At 40.9% G+C, this 18,881-nt stretch overlaps 1 protein-coding gene across 2 annotated transcripts; it reads right to left on the reverse strand.

The window, feature by feature from the left end:
* Window positions 1-1,096: 1,096 nt before the first annotated feature.
* Ermn (ermin) lies at window positions 1,097-6,959 on the reverse strand. 2 transcript variants are annotated; one of them, XM_059259148.1, is made up of 3 exons: window positions 6,779-6,959; window positions 5,940-6,032; window positions 1,097-1,608 (listed from the first exon to the last, which is right to left on the reverse strand). In XM_059259148.1, the coding sequence occupies exons 1-3, from the start codon at window positions 6,957-6,959 to the stop codon at window positions 1,097-1,099; spliced, it is 786 nt and encodes a 261-aa protein (XP_059115131.1). The 2 variants fall into 2 exon arrangements, with proteins under 2 accessions (XP_059115131.1, XP_059115130.1); XM_059259147.1 differs by having other exon boundaries at window positions 6,719-6,959.
* Between the last annotated feature and the right edge of the window lie 11,922 nt (window positions 6,960-18,881).

An 18,881-nucleotide genomic window follows, 5' to 3' on the forward strand; every position in this document is an offset into this window, starting at 1 on the left:
ATAAATATACTCTTTTCATAAATATTCAATGCATTATTTGACATGTTGGTTGGAGTGAAGCTCCACAAGTACAATTTTAAGCTTCTTGGTTTGGGCTTTGGTCCAATAAAGTATATATTCCCCACCACTATCAGCTTTTTCACTAAAAATATGTATGCTCACACCCTACTTCTAAAATAGTCTAAGATAATTATTTGCATTTTCATAGTATCTAGTACAGTTATGACTGCCATTGTCTCTCATTTCTAAGCAAAGAAAATGGTTTTGAAATACTGTTAATACAAGAACGGGTGGTAATGGAGTAAGGCATTTTCTTAAAATTGTGCTAAAATTGCCATTTTTATTTTTAATTATTTCCGTTGTGCTAGACAAGATTTTGTTTTCAGTAACAAAAATAAAGCTGTCCAATACAATTCTCTAGTATATTGCTCACCAGTCATCTAGCCCCTCCCTGGAGCAACTTCACAATGGATTTCATTCATTTTGAAAGCATAAAGCTAGCACTTTAGCACACAGAATTCTGACTGACAATTGCTCAGGATTTTAGTGAGGAAATTCACTGAATGGTGACACCTAGCAAGGCGATCTGTTGAATTTTCACTCAGTAGATGCCAAGGAAAACCACTTAAGACACGGTATTTTTTGAAGATAAACAGAAAGGGAAAAAAAAGTTACTGGCAGAATCTATAAAAAATAACCATGTTTAATGAAGGAGGGGTTTAATCCCAGGCTTCCCATTGGCCTGAAGAAAGAAAGACACCAAAAGAATTATGGGAGTCACATAAACAGTTCTCCTTTCCTTTGACTCACTCTCTTACTATTACTACTTTTAATGCCAAATCATGCCAGACTTGCCTTTGGGGCAATGCTTGCCACATAATGCTATATTAGTTGACTTTTAAAAAGCAAACACCCAGGAATTAGTCTAAAGCCTTTTGATTTGAGGTTGCCAGAAGGAATTTTGTCTATGGTTATTTCCACGTTGCTTTAGGGTGAAAAAGACATTAAGCTCGCACATCTCTCCAACATGGCACCTCTAGGCACAACGGAGTTAACCTTTCTTTAGCTCTCATGCCGCTTCTCAGTCCCTCTTAGTTTATAAGTGCATCATCGACTCAAATTCATCGATTCTCTGTTTGGTGTTCCCTTTCCTGATTTTCCGATAGGATATCGTATTGTATCTGGAATAAGCATTCCTGGAGATATCTCCCTTCTTTCCCAACACGGGCTGCTCGTCGGGGGTCCCTGGCTGGGAGCTGGGACTGCTTAGCGGGGAGTCTTCCCTTGCATGGTTTTCTCCTTTTAATTGAGAACCGTCGCTGTGATTTCTCTTAAATTCTATTACTCGAACTTCATCTTCATCATCATTGCAGTCGTCGACGTCTTCCTCATTAATTTCTTCATTCCAAACTTCTGGTTCCTCATCACACTTAGAATGCAATATGTCAACTGGAGTAGATTTCTGGAACCCCAACCACTCTATTTCTGTTGCCCGGTAGGTTGTACTGTCATCTTCTCGGTGCTCTAGAGGTTGGTGGGCAATCCTTTCCTTCTGTGTATTCATCTCTAGGTCACTGCTGCTCAGAGGAATCTTCTTCCACGGATGCCCTGTAGCAAAATGGATTTGTGGGTCAGATGTGCTGGGGTTTCAGAGCACCTCACTGCTATCCTGTAATCCTCTAACTCATTCTTCCAGACAGTCAGATTTCAACTTGTGCCTTATGGACTGTGACTCTGGGTTGCCTGATAAGTCTAGACAATCAAACAGGCTTCACAGTCAAAATAGTTTGGAGAACACTGCATTTCATATAGTTAAAGAAATATCTCAGAATTTATGTTTTTTAAATGCTGATGGATATTGTATGTCTTCAGTAATGTCTACAACCCAACCTCATTCAGTTGGAATTCTATTGTCATAGACTGGTGCATTTAGTAAGATTACTGTTCTCTGAGGCACACTTAAAATTTTTCCCTTGTCAAAACTAGATATGCATATATATGTTGAGTGTGTGTATATGTATGTATATATGTATTTGTATCATGCATGTACATGTATGTAATTTATATGTATGTATATGTACACACTCAGTACATGTTTGGAATTATTTTACATCCCCAAACACATCCTTCAAGGACAATGCAAAAAATACCACAGAGGGGAAAGCTTTACTACAATGTGAAAATGATGACTACTTGTGTCTAGTCACACTCAGAGTAATAGCTTTGACATTTGACACTGCCCCTTGAATGGTAAAGAAGAGCAAAGGCTTGGACTGGAAAAATGGCTCAGTTGTTCAGAGCACTAGTGTAGCTGAAGTTTTCCTTGTCCCGGCTCCTGAAGTCTCACAGTCTCGCAGCCACTGAGACCCAAATAAACACACAGAGGCTTATATTAATTAAAACTGTTCAGCCATTAGCTCAGGCTTACCACTGACTAGCTCTTACATTTAAACTCAGCCCATTTCTGTTAATCTATGTGTTGCTACATGTTACATGGCTTTACCTGTGTGCTGTTACATGCTGCTCCATGGACAGCAGGCTGGTGTCTCATGACTCAGCTTTCCTGTTGCCAGAATTCTCTTCTCTGCTTGTCCCGCCTATACTTCCTGTCTGGCTACTGGCCAATCAGCATTTTATTTATTAAACAATCAGAGCAACACATATTCACAGCATACAGAGCGATATCCACAGCACACTAGCTGCTCTTCCAGAGAATCCAGGTTCCAGTCCAAGCACCCACATGGTGGCTCACAACCATTCCTAACTCCAGTTCCAATACCCTCTTCTGGCCTCTATAGGCACTAGGCATGCACATGGTGCACAGACATACATGCAAGCAAAACATTCATACACATAAAATAACACAAAAATGAAAAAGTATAAAAAAGAGCAAAGGTAGGCTGGAGAGATGGCTTAGTGGTTACAGGTATTTGCTCTTGCAGAGCAACAGGTTTGGTTCCAACACCCACATGGCGGCCTATAACTCTGTCTCACTCTAGTTCTAAAGGGTCAATGCTTTCTTCTGGCCTCCAGATACCAGGTAGGAGATAAAGACACTTACATACAGACAGACAAAACACTCATGTACGTAGAATAAAGCTTTTTAAGAAAGATGATCAAAAGTCTCTAGATGTTCAGAACTCATATGCTGGCAACTGAGTCACACCCATGGCTTAGGATCTTCTGCTGACCTATAGGGATAATAATTATGTTGGTCTTGTATGTACATAATGCTAGATTCTCCTGATGTTCCAAATGACAGTAACAGATTATTTGGTGCCATGTTCTGGCTTTTAGAAGGCTTAAAGCATGAAAATCATTGGTTTCCAAACAGTTAGAACATCTTAGCACACTTCCCTAGTATTTCTTGATGTATAAGAATTATAAGGGAACAGAAGTTTCCTGAACAGGCACACGTGGTGCGCTTCTGTGGAAGATCATCTATCCACAGGGAACAGGGCTAGCGTGTGTGGCTTCCCCATTCTCTTTCTAAGCAACAACAGCCTATAAACAAAGTAAAAAGCAGTTGTTAACTTTGTTCTCCCTTCACAGTTCTCCCTGTAAGTCTGTTTTCATCAAAGGCTTTTATTTTTTCTCAGAGTCCACGTCTCCATGTACTGTGAAAAAGACAAGTAGGCATGAATTACCACCCACACTAGTCCTAAACAACTGCTGTCAATCCTCCCCTCGATATTCGTTACATTGCAAAAAAGTGGACATTGGATATTTGCTATGATCGTAGGCTTTGTTTTGTTGTGTCTCCCCCCACACACCAAAAAATAAAATAAAATCACACACACACACACACACACACACACACACACACACACACACACAAATGATCCTTTTGTTCATATACATGACTCAGGCCTAAGACTGTCAAGAATAAAATTCATCCTTCAATTTAAATTGATTAGTGTTTTTCCTCAATATTTTTAGCATCTTTATACTCTTACCAGGCATATTCTCTTAGGAGACTTACAGCTGTTTGCCATCTTGAAAATAAAAGGCACCAAAACCAGCGCCTCTGTCACAGAGTAGAAGCACACTGTGAAAAGACCCACAGGCTGGATGACCCAAAGACCTAGGATAGAACCAACCATGACTGGAGGGGGGGAAATGTAAATGTAATGATGCCTAATGATATTATGCTATATTCATAGATTGGTGCCTAGCCCAATAGTCATCAGAGAGGCTTCATCCAGCAGTGATAGAAACAGATGCAGACCCACAGCCAAATATTAGGCAGAGCTCAGGGAATCCTGCAGAAGAGGGAGAGAAAAGACTGTAGGAGCCAGAGGAGTCAAGGGCACCACAAGAAAATTCACATAATCAACTAACCTGGGTCTATAGAGGTTCACAGAGACTGAACTGAAAACCAGGGAACCTGCATGGGACTGAACTAGGCCCTCTGCATATATGTGACAGTTATGTAGCATGGTCCTCTTGTGGGATTCCTAACAGCGGTAACAGGGACTGTCTCTGACTCTTTTTGCTGGCTTTTGGGACACTACTCCTCATACTGGGTCACCTTGCCCAGGCTTAATACAAGGTGAGGTGCTTAGTCTTACTGTAACTTGATATGCCATGTTTTGTTGATATCCATGAGAGGACTGCCTTTTCCTGAACAGAAAAGAAGGAGTGGAAAGAATTCTTCCCATTGGGGGGATGGGAACAGAGTCGGGGCAGGGGAGAAGAGACAGGAAGGAGAGAAGGGGGGGGCGGAACTGCAGCCAGGATGTAAAATAAATAAAGAAAAAAGAAAAAAGGAAGGATTTAAGCAGAGGCAAATTCAGTGGTTCCCTCACTCTCCACTTGATTGAAAGCCAAGATCCTAGTAAACTGTTTTTTGCAGTGGGTCCCCTGACTGATAAAGAAGCTGTAGGTGGACAATGGTGAGCCCTGCCTTGATAGACTCATCACATTAAAAACAGAAGGATTGGGGCAAAAAGTTACATAATTCATTTTGCAGAGTCTTAACTTTTACAGACTACTATCCGGTGAGATAGTCTCCTGTGGTATCCCAGTAATAACAGCCACTGCTGGTAGCACTTTCCTATGACTGTTTATATATTGTGGGAGTAATCTAGGCAGAGGGAGAAATTCAGAAACCCCCAAGCACCTCCCTCTTCTCCTTGGAATCTGCTATTTACATGGTGTTCTAAAATGTCCCTTTGGTGGTTGCCCTGTGTTTTCCCTGGCACGGTCCTAAATTAAATTGATTGGGTGCTACATGCTGACTTCAATTTGGAGATAAGCTGTTTGTAGCTTCAAGAGAGGGAAAGAGTGATAAATTAACAGATTCCATTCTGCATTGCACTCAGGAACTATTTGAACGGAAATATCTTCTTAGAGAAAATATTTAGAAGATTTTGTAACCTTGTCTACTGACTTTACTAGACAGGTAACATAGCCTCTTCCATGTACCTTTTGTCTCATAGTTGTGATTTTGAGTAAAGAGCACAAAATTAATTTCATCACTCTGGGGCACAGTTCTTTGACAAGAAATGGTTAACAATTCTTTCAGACAAAATTTCCCCATAGACTAACTCATTTTATAAAGTTACTTTATACGGAATGTCAAAGAGAGACTTTATGCTAAACCTGTTTCTGAATCATCCCAGAGGCTGCCTGATACCCACTGGAGCACCAAATTGAAAAGAAAGCTTGATTTAGGGGGCTAATCTATCAAGACATGGCTATCACATTGCCATGCCAACCAGTCAGACCAATTCATACAATTTGGGGCTTGAGCCATCTGGAAAGCTGGGTAAGGTGGAACCCACAGAGATCAAGACTGTTGTATTTGCCCAAAGCAGTTGAAAGATTTTGAAGTCATTGCTTGGAACTGCTTCTCAACAGCACCCACACAAAACACTGCACACAATGTTATCATCATATCCAACTGAACAGTGTTAGGAAACTAGGATTCCTGTTACCTTCTCTGAATGCCATGTCCTCAGCACTTGCTTCTTGGAGAGAAAGATCTTTGATGGCCTTGTGAATGACAAAGAGGTTCTCTTCTGAGTTTTCTAGGGGAAAACAGAAATATTATAACAATGACAACATATATAGTTAAAGGTTCACAAATGATCAATTCCGATTCTAGGTGATGTCTTTAGTTTTAATTATGATTAGTAAAAGTTATCATTCTACTTTTCTGATTCTTTTAAAATTTGATTGTGTATATTTAGTAATGAGCTCCCACAATGAGAGTCTCTATATGTGTGTGTATAGATATTCATATTTATACATATATGTGTGTGTGTATATATATGCACACATACACACACACACACACACACACACACACACACACACATATGGATTCAGACCTCTTTAGACATGAACAGAAGGGGATCTTAAAATTCTGAGTTCTCTTTTTTCAAACAACAATGGACTTGTGGGCCTGAAAATAAATAGCAGTAGTTAACACTGAATTAACTTTAGAACTTATTCTAACAACTCAATAAAGGTGGTTACTATTATTCTGCTTTATTCTGAGTTAAAATGCTCAGGTTTCAGGAGAGAAAACTGGGATTTCAGAGCTACCAGACAAACCTAGATTATGAGTCTTTATGATAGGAATCCCCTATTGGGATAAGGGACTATGGTTCTTGGCTCCAGCTTCTTAGTATAATACTAGTTTATATAAAAGGAGGGGATCAAGGGGGCTTATAAATCAAAACAATGAAGCTGAGAAAAGGAAATCCTTTACCTCGGAGACTCTTCTCACCCGCAGGCTCTTCGGGTAGTATGCCTCCTTTACTGTTGCCACTTTCTTCTTGACTTCCTCTTGTAGGCAAATCTTCAAGACTGGCTTCAGCACTGTAATATGTCTGGGTCCCACCTGCGTCAGCTGCGTCCTTGCTGGTTTGACTGATGTGCTGTTGGTCATTATCAGGTGGTCTGTCCCCATTACACTCTGTCCCGCTCAGTGTCTCAGGAGCGTCTGTCATGTTCACTGAGGTCTGATTTAGGGAAAGCAATAGAGAAAGTAAAGGAATGGATCTTTGATAAGATCTATTGCTGCAGGTCCTACCGTTCCAAAACCTATCCTAAAAACATAAACATTCACTCTGACATCATCTAATAACAAGATTTGTCCTAAAGGTTTTCAGGGCTCACAATGAGTGTGATAGGGTTTGTCAGTTTGGTAGCCAACCCAGGAGCAAAAACCAGCCAATCAGCAGCCTCCCCACCACCCACAGCCCCACTCTTAGAATTAATGTTGCCCTTCGATTTGCATAAACAAACAATCTGAAGCAATCAGGCTTTTGTGTCAGCATGTAGAGGGGGACTTGCAGCTTGTCAGTCCCGCTTCTGGGAACAGAGATTTTTGTCCCTTTCCATAATGGCCCATTGTAATTTTCCTTGTAACAGGAGCCACCATTGTTCCCAGGCTTTAATCCAGAGAGAATGACCACCTTGAGGCACATTAGTTCTGTGTAACCAGCTTAACATTTCCAAACAGATTTGGTTCGAGTAAAACCTCAGCTATTTTGTAGGAGACAATGGCATCGTTTCTCATTTATTAAAGAATAAAACTGGCTTTTCAAGGACCTGTAAACACGGCAACTTGATTGTAAACGACTTTGGCAACAGATTTCATGGTATGTCATCAAGAAGCTGAGAGGGGACCTAAGAAATAAACAAGCAAATTCTAGATGTGCTAAGAACAGGAATCTCACAGTCTTGGTGTAATTCATCTTGTCTAGGGCTTCTGACTTACCAGCTTCTTTATGTCTATGGAAACCCACCTTATCCAATAAAACACTAGTATAAACTTCCCACGAAATTTTCCCTTGCTCCAATCAGAATTATCCTTTGAATTCTATACGGGTATTTGTGATGCAGTCTGCCTTCCAGAGATTGGTTGAAACTAGGCAGCTGCTCACTTCCCTTTTGCTTTTAAAGGAATACATTCTTTTTTCAGGATTGCCCAGACCTTCCTCAAGGCCAAACCCTTGGCCAGAGCAGCTCCTTCTGAGCCCTCAATTCTGGGTTAATGTATCATTCCTTTAACAACTCTTTCCCTGACCCACAGTTTTCTCTTCAGAGTTTAATTGGTTATGATTAACTAAATAATTTCATGACAATAACCCTTTACCAAGTCGAATCTAATCTTCCTCAGAGGAAGGGATAAAGGGAGCTTGCTTACTTTTGTTCTCAGCATGCACCACCTGCCTTGAGCTAGGGAGGTCTGAAACCGTCCTGGAAGAAATGAAGACATTCTAAAGAGAAGCTCTTGTGCCCCTCCTTCTGCTATCAGACAATTGAACAGTAGTTTTCGAGGAATTGGAACTTCCTTGGGTATTTCACTCTGGGAGAAGGAAAAGGGTGAAGCCTGGTGCCAGCCAGAGAAGGCAATTGTCTCCCAGGAAGAGTTTTCATACCGTTCTGTAACGTTATGAGATCACGTTGCAGCAATGGGTGGAACCATGACCAAGACGAACAGAACTACACCTTGGCCAAGACTACTTAGCAGTAGCCATAGCTCTTGCTGTCCATTTAACCCAAAGCTCGTGTCAGCACTCCATGATGAACTTGAGTTGGTGACCGTAGTTTTCACATTGAACAACTCTTCTCCTACTCTTCACTGCATCTGACTCCAGTTGGTCCACTGATAACAGGTAGCCAAGCTAAATATGTTAGTATTACTGGAGATTGTGGCTGCCCCTTCGTGATGGCATCACCTTATGCTACTGAGGAAATCAGGGTCTCTTCTTGGGGTTCTTGGTCTCGTTTACCAATGATTTCAGAATGGACTCAAAAGGAAGCTCAAAGACAATCTTACTAGTTTGAAAGAAAAACTCCATATCAAACAATCTCTAAATCCCTGCACCTGCCTATAAGAGCAAGATGCAGAAGAGGAAGAAAGGAAGTTAGACCCTTTGCAATAAGCCCATTTGGAAGTCAGCTGTATGATGGACAAGCAACTATACACCACGAGGGAAAGCTTTAGAGAAAGGGTAAGGAAGCCCAAATTGCCTGAAAAAGCATGCTTAGATTCAGGCCAACATCCAAAAGAGTGAGAAGGGAAGACAAAGTTACACAATTTGAGTTAGGACTCAGAAAGAGCAGACCTATACTTCTCTACAGCATGAAGGTGTTGCCCTAGGGAATGGGGAATCTGAGAAGGAAAAGTACATTATCTCACTCAAGGCATAATTATTCCTCCTTCCTCCTACCTCTGTAAAGCAGTCTAGTGTGAGCCCACCTTTCTGCTGGGTGGTACCTTGGCCACTTGGTTTGCTGGCCCAACTGGATTAACTTATGACAGGGGAGACAATGACATGTCTCCACCTAGAAGTAGATTCTGTTTTCAAGCCTATGGGGGTACCAGCTTTCCCTTAATGGACCTTCAAATCTATTCAGCCATTAGACCTTCCTAACAACTCTGGCAGCAGGCATTCTATTTTAAAAGTTTAAATATGTACGTGTGTTTGAAGAAATGAGTAAATCTATACCTCCAAGAGAATACACTTGAGAACATTTTTATCAGAAATCAAGAATAGAGATTGAAATGTGCTTGTAAATTTATCTCCTAAAATTTGTGTCTAAGAGGGCTGGATAGAGAGCTCAGTGATTAAGAACACTGGCTGCTCTGCTAGAGGACCTGAGTTCAATTCCCAGCACCTACACGTCCACTCATAAACATCTGTCATTCCAATATCAGATGATCCAACAACCTCTTCTGGTGTTTGTTGGAACCAGCCACACAAGTGCTGAACAGACATACAAGCAGGCAAAACACTCATACATGTAAACTAAAATTTAAAAGATTTAAAACTTTAACATTGTGTCTAAGAATGAGTCCACTTGATTCTATATCAGGGACAAGAAACACACGTCACTGTGACGTCATCTGCTCAGTCCTGTCCCAGGGAAACATCTCTAACAGAGACTAAAACTCCATCTCTTGTCATCGCCAGCTCTTCTGTCTGTCACACACTGTCTGTTTGTTAGATGGTGGGGATGTCACACAGCTGGTAAGCCCACCGATGAAGTGGGGTGATGGTGGGGGACTTGGAGTCAGTGGAGGCTTTCTCACCTCAGGAAGGGCTTAACTCAGAACTTAGGGATCTAACTCAGAATCTCACAGTCACAGAAAAATTTCAGAGTCAGTAGCTTCACATTTCATCTAGAGAATCTGAAGAATGAAGTTAATGGATTACAGGGGGTGAGTTTTGGAAAGAAGTTTAGTCATGGGGAACATAAGAAAAAGAAAGGAGGCAGAGGTCCTGTGTTGCTGGAGCTGAACCCAGGAAATGGAATACCGTCAAGCTGCTAATCTTGGGGCTTTTTGTAGGACTAATGGCAGAAACTAGGGTGAGGCTTGGAAGGAGGTATCCAATCTAGTTGGCTCACCCGTATTATGTCTCTTCTCAGCTTTAGACATATCTTACATTCAGCTTCCAGGCATGGGTGCTCACTTAGGAAAATAAACAATCAACCAGGAACCAGAACTCCCCGCCCCCCTGGTATTCCTAGGCCCTGGTAAGGACAGAACAGCAGACAGGACCAAGGATATTTTCAACTTTCAGTCAAGGAAAAGAATGCCCCTGAAACTCTTTGACAAGTTTCTCTCTCCCGCTCTTGCCACCTTTAATGGCACACACCATAAATGAAGCCACCGGCTATCCCTAGCCTTTGCACAGATATTCGCATTGGCCACAGCTCCCACAAGAATCTATCACCAACCACCTTGACAGCTGAGAGAATTGTCACCAAGAGAGGGCAGCAGAGGGACTGGGGCAGAGCCAGTCCTTCCCAGGAGGCACACAAGAGCTGCTGGAGACAGTGAAGGGGTCTGTCCTCACAAGAAATAATCATGAAGCCTACAGATAAGGAAAACTGAAGGGAATCTATGCGAGTGTGCAGAAACTGCAACTAAAGTTCAGGTACAAACAGGGACATATCAAACTCTAAGATCCTTAAGGGCAAGAAGTGACCCTCATTCAACCAAATGGCCAGTAGTACATAGAAATGTAGAAATACTCACATTAGTTTTAAAGGGCCTATCCTCAATCACTCTCAATTGGGGTTGCCAAGGACCTCAGTTCAGAATCACCACGAAGTTTACAGAGTCTGAACCCATTGTCTTTCCTAGTTCTAGGCAGCTATTACCCTTAGTAAGTATATCATATGCATGTACCCTCGTCTTAAACAGAAATTTATTTGCCTGTGATTGTTTTCTGTCTAATGGGTACTCTGACTTTTTGTGGAGTTAGAATTATTTCAGGTTTGGAGAGAGAAAAATTAATCCAGAATTTGGTCAACTTTGGCTAACCAGAGTGTTTGCTTCTGTAGAAAGTGTTTGATAAACTACAGAAAAATCAATACTAGGCGAGTAAGGGATAGTGTGCTAATTTTTCTTGCACATAGGAAGAAACATGAGAAACCTTTGGTGCTGACATTATTTTAACTATTCAGTGAAATGTGTTATTTTGTCCTTACAGGGGTGAGTTGTCACCCATTGTTTATAGCAATCTATGACTTGGAAAGTCTGCTGGAATCTGAGCTAATGATTCCTAATTCAAATTCTATTGCCTAGTGCTCACCCAGTGAAACATGATTTTACTTTATTTAATATCCTAGAGTATTTTATTTTTTCTCTATTATCTTTTTTAAAGAAGATTTGTTTTATTTCATGGCTTTGGGTGGTGTTGCCTGCATGTATGTCTGTGTGCCATGTGCATATGTCCATGAAGGCAAAAAGCAGGTGCCAGGTCATCTGGACTGGAGTTACAGACAATTGTTAGACACAGTGTGGGTGCTGGAGATCCAACCTGGGGCCTCTGCAAAAGCAACAAGACCTCTCTATTGTTCTTAAAGGCAAAGGGTGTAATAAAAATTTAACCTTTATCAAGTCTTCAGTTAAACAAAATAAAAGGAGCTTTGAAATAAATATCCATGTACTGTTTGTCAAATATGAAATGATTAAGGTTAAGAAACAGAAACAGGATTTTGAGAGAAACCATAAAATCACAGAATATGTGAAAAGCCAAGCCATTAATTATGTTAGAGCTAAGGAATGGCCAATGAACACTAAATTTAAAAAATTAATTCAAATGATAGTTTTTGATCCTGGAAGCATGGAGCCAGCATTCATGCAGATGGCGGTTTGCGTAGTTGAGACAGGGTTACTGTTTTAATCAGAACTGCAGGAGTAAATTAGAACCATAAAGAGATCAAATAATGACCCCATCTGTTATGTCTTGAATACGAAGTGTCACTCACAGCTCATCATGGTGAGAACATCCAGCTGTTAGCACTATGTGAGAGATTCTAGAAACATTGGAAAATGGGGCCTTGCTGGAGGAGTGGGTCTTTGCAGATGTGCCTTTGAAGGTTCCAACAGCTCCGCAGTCACGTTCTACCGCTGTGCTCCCTGCCCTCCAAAGAAAAATGACTCTTTTCTGCCTAGTGGAAAAGAATAAGAAATGCATGAACAAAAAGAGAGCAAGTTGGCAAGGCAACTTCTTTTTGAAAAGGGAGTGCACCAGATCCCAAACTGGACAAGGAAGCTGCAGACTCTAGCCAAACTGACTGCTGTCTTTTATCTCTGACACAGATGGGGACTGAGTCTGAATTGTTAGCAAGAAATCAACTTCACACTCTAGCATGACTGACCAATCAGCACAAAGAAGAGAGGAGAACTTAAGAAAATGGGGGCCTTTATAGGGCTAATTCTTCTCAATTTAAAAAAAAAAAATTCTCACATGTCACACCCTTGCACTGTTGTGATGTTCTGCCCAAACATATAGGGTTGAGCAACCTCAACTAAAACTTCTGAAACATTGAGCAAAAATCAATCTTTCCTCCTTCATATGTGTGTCAAACAAGAATGTTACCACAGCAATAAGAAAGCCACGTAACGCGGAAAGTTAGTACCAGAAAAGTGAGGCCATTGCTCTAACAAACTGATTGTGCAGTTCTTAACTACTTGTGGGAGGAACTTGAAGGAGTGTTGAGAAGCTGGCTAGAGAAATCCAGAATGTTGCTGGCAGCCCTTAATGGGCAATTCTGGTGGGAGCATACTGTGTCAGAATTCCTACAGGACTGGAGATGGTGAAGGTCATGAGATTTCAGGGGGGAAAGGGGGCTGTCCTGGGAACTAGACTAGAGGCCATTCATGTTACATTTTAATAAAGAATTTGCCTACATTTTTGTCATGTCCTAAGACTTTGAATAAGGCTGAATTCAAAACTAATAGGCTAAATAATTTGATATAGGAAATTTCAAGATAGCATAGCATTTAGGTTACACCATAATTATTCAGAAAAGGAGCATGTTGTAGACAAAAAAGGCTACACTTATTAAAAGATTAGTGTCCCTAAAAAGAAGCCAAGGGGTGGGAGAGGTGGCTCATGGGAAATAGTGCTTACTATTCTTCCAGGGGGACCTCAGTTCCGTTCCCAGAGACCGTGTTAGGTAGTTCCCAATCTTCTGTTACTCAAGCTCCAGGGATCTGTCGCCTGCTACTGGACTCACATGTACATACATATTCACTCTGACATATATATATATATATATATATATATATATATATATATATATATATATAGTATTAATTATAATTAAAAAATTATAAAAATAAATCTTTTTGTTGCTTATTTTTAGAAAGAGCCAAGCACTTTGTACTAGGATAGTTGAAAGAATGCCTTACTATCACTACAGAAATCAAACAGATCCCATCCACTGTCCACTCCAGTATGCAGAATTATAAACTCATTTTAAAGACAGTCCCTTGAGAAGAGAGCCATTGAGATGCCCTCTTCACACACAATCTCCTATCAATCTACTTTCCTGGGTCCAGTCTCCCAGCTCAAAAGCAGCTGGAGCCCTGATCCAAGGAAGCCTGGATACTGCTCAAGTGGACAGTAGCACTTGACAGTGTTCACATGGTTTGGGTTTTACAGACACGCAGCATGCAAGAGCTACACAGTCACAGAGGCTTCACCGAGACTTCAGAGGAAGGCCTGGGAGAGCAGATAATTACACGGCCTATCAGAATTCCAGCAGGCAGTCACTGAGGGGGTGATGTGCTCAACTGTGAGGGTGAACGCCATGCTGCAACAGAAAGCTCCAGAGCGTTAGAGGTTCCAGGAACGTACAAGGTCTGCTGAGGAAAGCCATAGGCAAGGAGTGACCCATACCATGTTGTGATGCCATACAGGTGAAGTTAACTTAACTATTTGAGATCAGGATCATGCCACTACGTGTCCTAGATGTCAGAAAGGGAGCTAAAGAATTGAACATTTTCCTAACATTTGCTGAGTTGACGTCTTGCTTTACTCCTAGTCCTTGTTTCTATGCCCCTTTTCCATGGAAAAGTAATGTCTGGTATGTGCTACTGTCTTGGAAAAATCAAACTTGCCTTTGGATTTCACACAGGTTCACACTTGGGTCTTAGGGAAAAATTGGACATTTGAACAATGCTGAAGCTATTAACATTATATGGACTCTCAGAGACAGACTAGATCTATTTTTTCAATGTGGTATAGCCATTAACTTTGAAGGTCAGACTAGGAATATTGTGATTCTAATACAAAATGTTCCCCAACAGGCTCTTGTTATGAACTCTTAGGTATTAGCTGAGAGACTTTTGCAGGCAGGGTCTAGCTGGAGTCGGTCACCGGGAGAATGCTTTGAAGGTTGTACCAGGTGCTTAGTCCCCTTTGTCTCTGCTCTTCCTCCTTCACTGCTTTAGATAGGGAGCTCTCCTCTGCCACACACTCCCACTGCCATAAGGTTTCACAAGCCACCATGGACTGAAGCCTGTGAAAATACTTTTATCCTTTCCTGTTACCGCTAGTGTTTTGACAAAGCAATGAAAAAACACAAAGTAAACAAAAACCCTTATGCATCACCTGCTCTGGCTGGTCTACCTACCTACCCACCTCCTGCCACCTACCTGAAGGGACCTGATCTTACACAGCTGAGAGTGGTCGTTAAATTGCTTCTATACATCTGCTATTCACATCTTAACTCGTGGCCTGAAGTCTACCAAACTGGAAGTATATAAGGGAAAATACACATGCATGGGAGGTCAACAAGCTAGAAGACATGAGGATGAGCCAAAGCCAATGCCAGCTCCCACTGCTTCCCACCCCATTGATATAAATGTCCTCCAAGTGAATCCGGTCCTTCTCATCACAGCCCAGGAATCACTGATGTTGATATAAGATGCAAAGGAAGGTGGAGAGGTTGCAGGCACAGATGATGCACCATGTACTAGGTGAGTCAACAAATCAACACAATCTCTACAAACTGCAAGTAGCTGCTACTTCAATTCAGTTTTACACAGCACACACAAAAACATCTCCTTTGCCCTACTTTTCTTTTTCTGGAAATTTTGGAAAGGAGTTCTTGGAAACATAGTTTAGTCTAATCAGACAGAAGACACATAAAGTCAAGAATCCTGCCAATAACTCATTGAGTCTGCTGTAAGAATCAGAGTAATGCTTCTGAGCAATGTACAACCCTATGACTCTCAGAAGACATGATCATCCAGATTCGTTTACTTAAAGAGTTAAAACTCCAAATTAAAATGGCATCCCAGCTAGGGAGAATGATATGGAAACTTAGAATACCATACCCCTACCATCACTCCTCATGTATATGTTTCACTTTAAATAACATTACTTTCTTGCCACCTAGTATAATTTAGATGAAGTTCATTATCCTGTGGCATGTTAGTGCCTGGTGTGGCTTTTTATGACCATACAGAGTAACAACTACCATGCTGGTGATACAAGATCCTGAAGGAAACAAAAAAGTCAATAGTGAAGGCAGTGAGTTTTAAAAATCAAATTCAACTGAATTTGAAACTCCAACTGCATCTTTCAAGAAGATTGTTGATGATTATTGTTTGGAAAGAAAGCCTTTTAAACCCCAGGGATGGTATAATTCTTTGTGGTTTTAGAATTGAGAACTTGGCCTTCCAGTGAATCCCTGGACAGTATTTTAGAGAAAAATGCTGGATTGAACAGGCTGTGTATTTCTAGAGGAGCATTTGTTCCTAAACAAGAGCCTCATGTATTTCCTTGTGGCCAAGACAGGTAAAAGTAGGTAATAGAGAGGAATAGTGCTAAATAAGAGTCAGGTGGCCCCTTCACACAGAGTCCAAACAAGCATTTTCATCAGGGACTTAGCTTGCTCCCTCATGACTTTGGAAAAGTGTATAAATTAAACCTTCTGGGCATGCAGGTTATAAACTCAGCATAAAGTGAATTTAGCAGTTTATGAAAATGCTAACTCATGGTTGGCTCTGAACTTACTTCAATTTAAGGATTTAAATGTCAATATTAAAGAAGCAGGGCATGGTGGTGCATGATGTAACTAGCACTGTGGGAGGGTGGGGGCTGAAGCAAGAGCATCAAGAGCTCAAGGCCACCTCCCATCTATGTAAGGAGTTTGAAGCCAGCTATAAAGTAAAAAACATCACAGGTACCCATTGATCATAAAAAAGAAATGTATGAGACTATTGGAAATACTTGGGTGGCCACTTGGGTTCACACTTTTTCTGGACTCCCTACTGTCTCCAGTGTATTGTGCCAGGTTAAATGATGCCAGTGATACCCAGATCGTCATCCGTAGAAATGTTGAGTTGCTACCTTACGTGGTAAAGGGGACTTTGCAGATAAGATGAAGAATCTAAGATGGAGAGGTTTTCCTAGATTTAGGAATTGGCTACAATCACAAAGAACCTGAACAGAGGAAGGCAAGGAGGTCAAAAGAAGTAGGGGGAGATGTGACTTAGAAGTAGAACCTTGTAGTGATATGCAAATGGACCCATGAACCAACGAGCCTAGTAAGCCTAGAAAAGTCAGAAAAGACGGAAACATGTTCTCTTTTGATGTCTCTAAATGAAATACAGCCACATCATCACTTTGATTTTCTATTTCTAGTTTACAGAAAGGGAACAAATTTGTCCTGTTTATAAGCCATTAAATGCCTGCAATTTGTTAGAGCAGTAATGGGGCACCATAATGCTGCTCTTCTGTCTTCAATCTCACTAAGTGGCTAGAGGCAGAAAATTCAGCTTCTGTGACCAGTTTCCAGATGTGTGATTTTGTTTTTAAATCCCAACTGTCTTAGATGGTTTCTTATTGACCAGAACAATCGGTTTAGCAAGGTTATAAGTTCCCCATCATCTTGTTGACAGTCTAGGTCTGTGTAAAATTTCTTAGTTTACTAAAAGCTATAAGAAAGTCACAAACTGTCCAACATCCTGAAATCTTTCTAGCAAGTCTTCAAGGACTCAATCTTCAATTGGAAATCTGACTCAAGATTTGAAGGTGTAATTTGTCACAGTGATGGTCATCTTGACAAGTAGGAATGGGCAAATTCTGTTTCTCATTGCTTGTCTATTGATGCAGTCCCACAATTTAAGGTCCATAATTGAATTCCCATCCATGGTACCCCTTTCTTTGCAATGTCTTATTAGTTGAAAATGAGAAGAGATTTGTCCCAAAGCAGATTCAACAGTAGTAGGGTTTATTCTGGCTTCTGGAAAGTTCATAACTCTCATTGTTCGACTTCCTTTATGTTGGATTTTTCTCAAGCAGATGTTCCACATATCTTGGTAAATAATCATCTGGTAATTACATCTCATGAAGTCATTAGAGTTAGGAAAGAATTTGTTCCCCATTAATTTTATCCCCATTAATAAAGTCCCAGTGATGGTCCCTATTGAGCTAGTCTGGTATATTGACTACTTTCTTAACCAACTTTGCTAACTAGAGGGAATAGATGCTCCAGTTGTCCAGTTCTGGGTAGAATCCACCCAAGAGCAGGACAACGACCACAGAAAATGAAAATGGCCAACAATTAGTAGACGATTTCCATATTAAAAGACAAGATTCTAAGGCTGAGAAAATGGCTCAGTGGGTAAAAGTACTTGCTGTGCAAGAATCAGGAGCTGAGTCTGAGTTCTCAGTGTCCACATAGAAATGCTGGGCATGGCAACCCTGAGACTGATAGGTCCTGGGGGCTGGCGAGGCAGCCCGCCCAGCCAAATAGTGAACTTCCAGGTTCATGAGTGAACTTGTCTAGAGGGAATAAAGTGAAGAGGGGTAGAAGAAGACAGCCAATGTCTTCCTGTAGCTACTGAATGTGCATGTTTATGCACAACTGCGCTTGCATGTATAATCATTTGCCACATACACACAACACAATGCACATACAAACACATACTAGATTCCCCATATGTTAAAGATAGAAGCTAATATTGTATGTTCCTTAAAACTTGTAAAACTCAAATAAAGTAACACAGGGGAAGAGTTTAGAACAGTGTGACATGATGGGTATTTATTATATATTAGATTTATTGCTATTTTACTATTAGTTGCATCACCAGTATTTACACTACAAGCCATGTGGCTTTGGAAAAGTCCCTTAACCTTCCTGAGGTAGATGGATCCATCTGTTAATAGGGATCATGGCACTTAGTGTATTGTGACAGTTAAAGCAATCAGGGGTAAAATCCTTAACCAGAGGTGGCACATAATAGAGATCCATGGATAGTAGATACTATTTGCATTGTTGTTTGAGAGGCAAGTGTCATGAAGGCGTATCTCATCCACATACACTAAAAATGCTCACATGACAAATTCTGATATTTGACTTCTGTAATGGGCTGGAGTCAAAGTCCTGGGAGCTCTTTCTGCACAGTAGGAGGTGGAATGGATGGTGAGCTGAATGACAGGCAGGTGCTGAGATGTGCCAGCTGCCAAAACCAGCTGGAAGGTATGGAATCTATACATGGTGTATGATTTTACTTCTGGTGTTTATTGAAGTCCTGTAAATATCTTTTTGAAAGTTTCATTTTAGGAGATAATTACAAGCAATAATATCATTTGTCTTATCTAACA

This window comes from Peromyscus eremicus, chromosome 4, assembly GCF_949786415.1.
Source record: "Peromyscus eremicus chromosome 4, PerEre_H2_v1, whole genome shotgun sequence".
Taxonomy (NCBI): Eukaryota; Metazoa; Chordata; class Mammalia; order Rodentia; family Cricetidae; genus Peromyscus; species Peromyscus eremicus.

Excerpts from the sequence above, each read along its gene's own strand:
- Ermn (XM_059259147.1), bottom strand. The coding sequence starts at position 6,959 with ATGACAGACGCTCCTGAGACACTGAGCGGGACAGAGTGTAATGGGGAC. Across the intron at positions 6,033-6,718 it reads GGGTGAGAAGAGTCTCCGAG|AAAACTCAGAAGAGAACCTC; the intron begins GTAAAGGATTTC and ends GTTTTCCCCTAG. Across the intron at positions 1,609-5,939 it reads GGACATGGCATTCAGAGAAG|GGCATCCGTGGAAGAAGATT; the intron begins GTAACAGGAATC and ends ATTTTGCTACAG.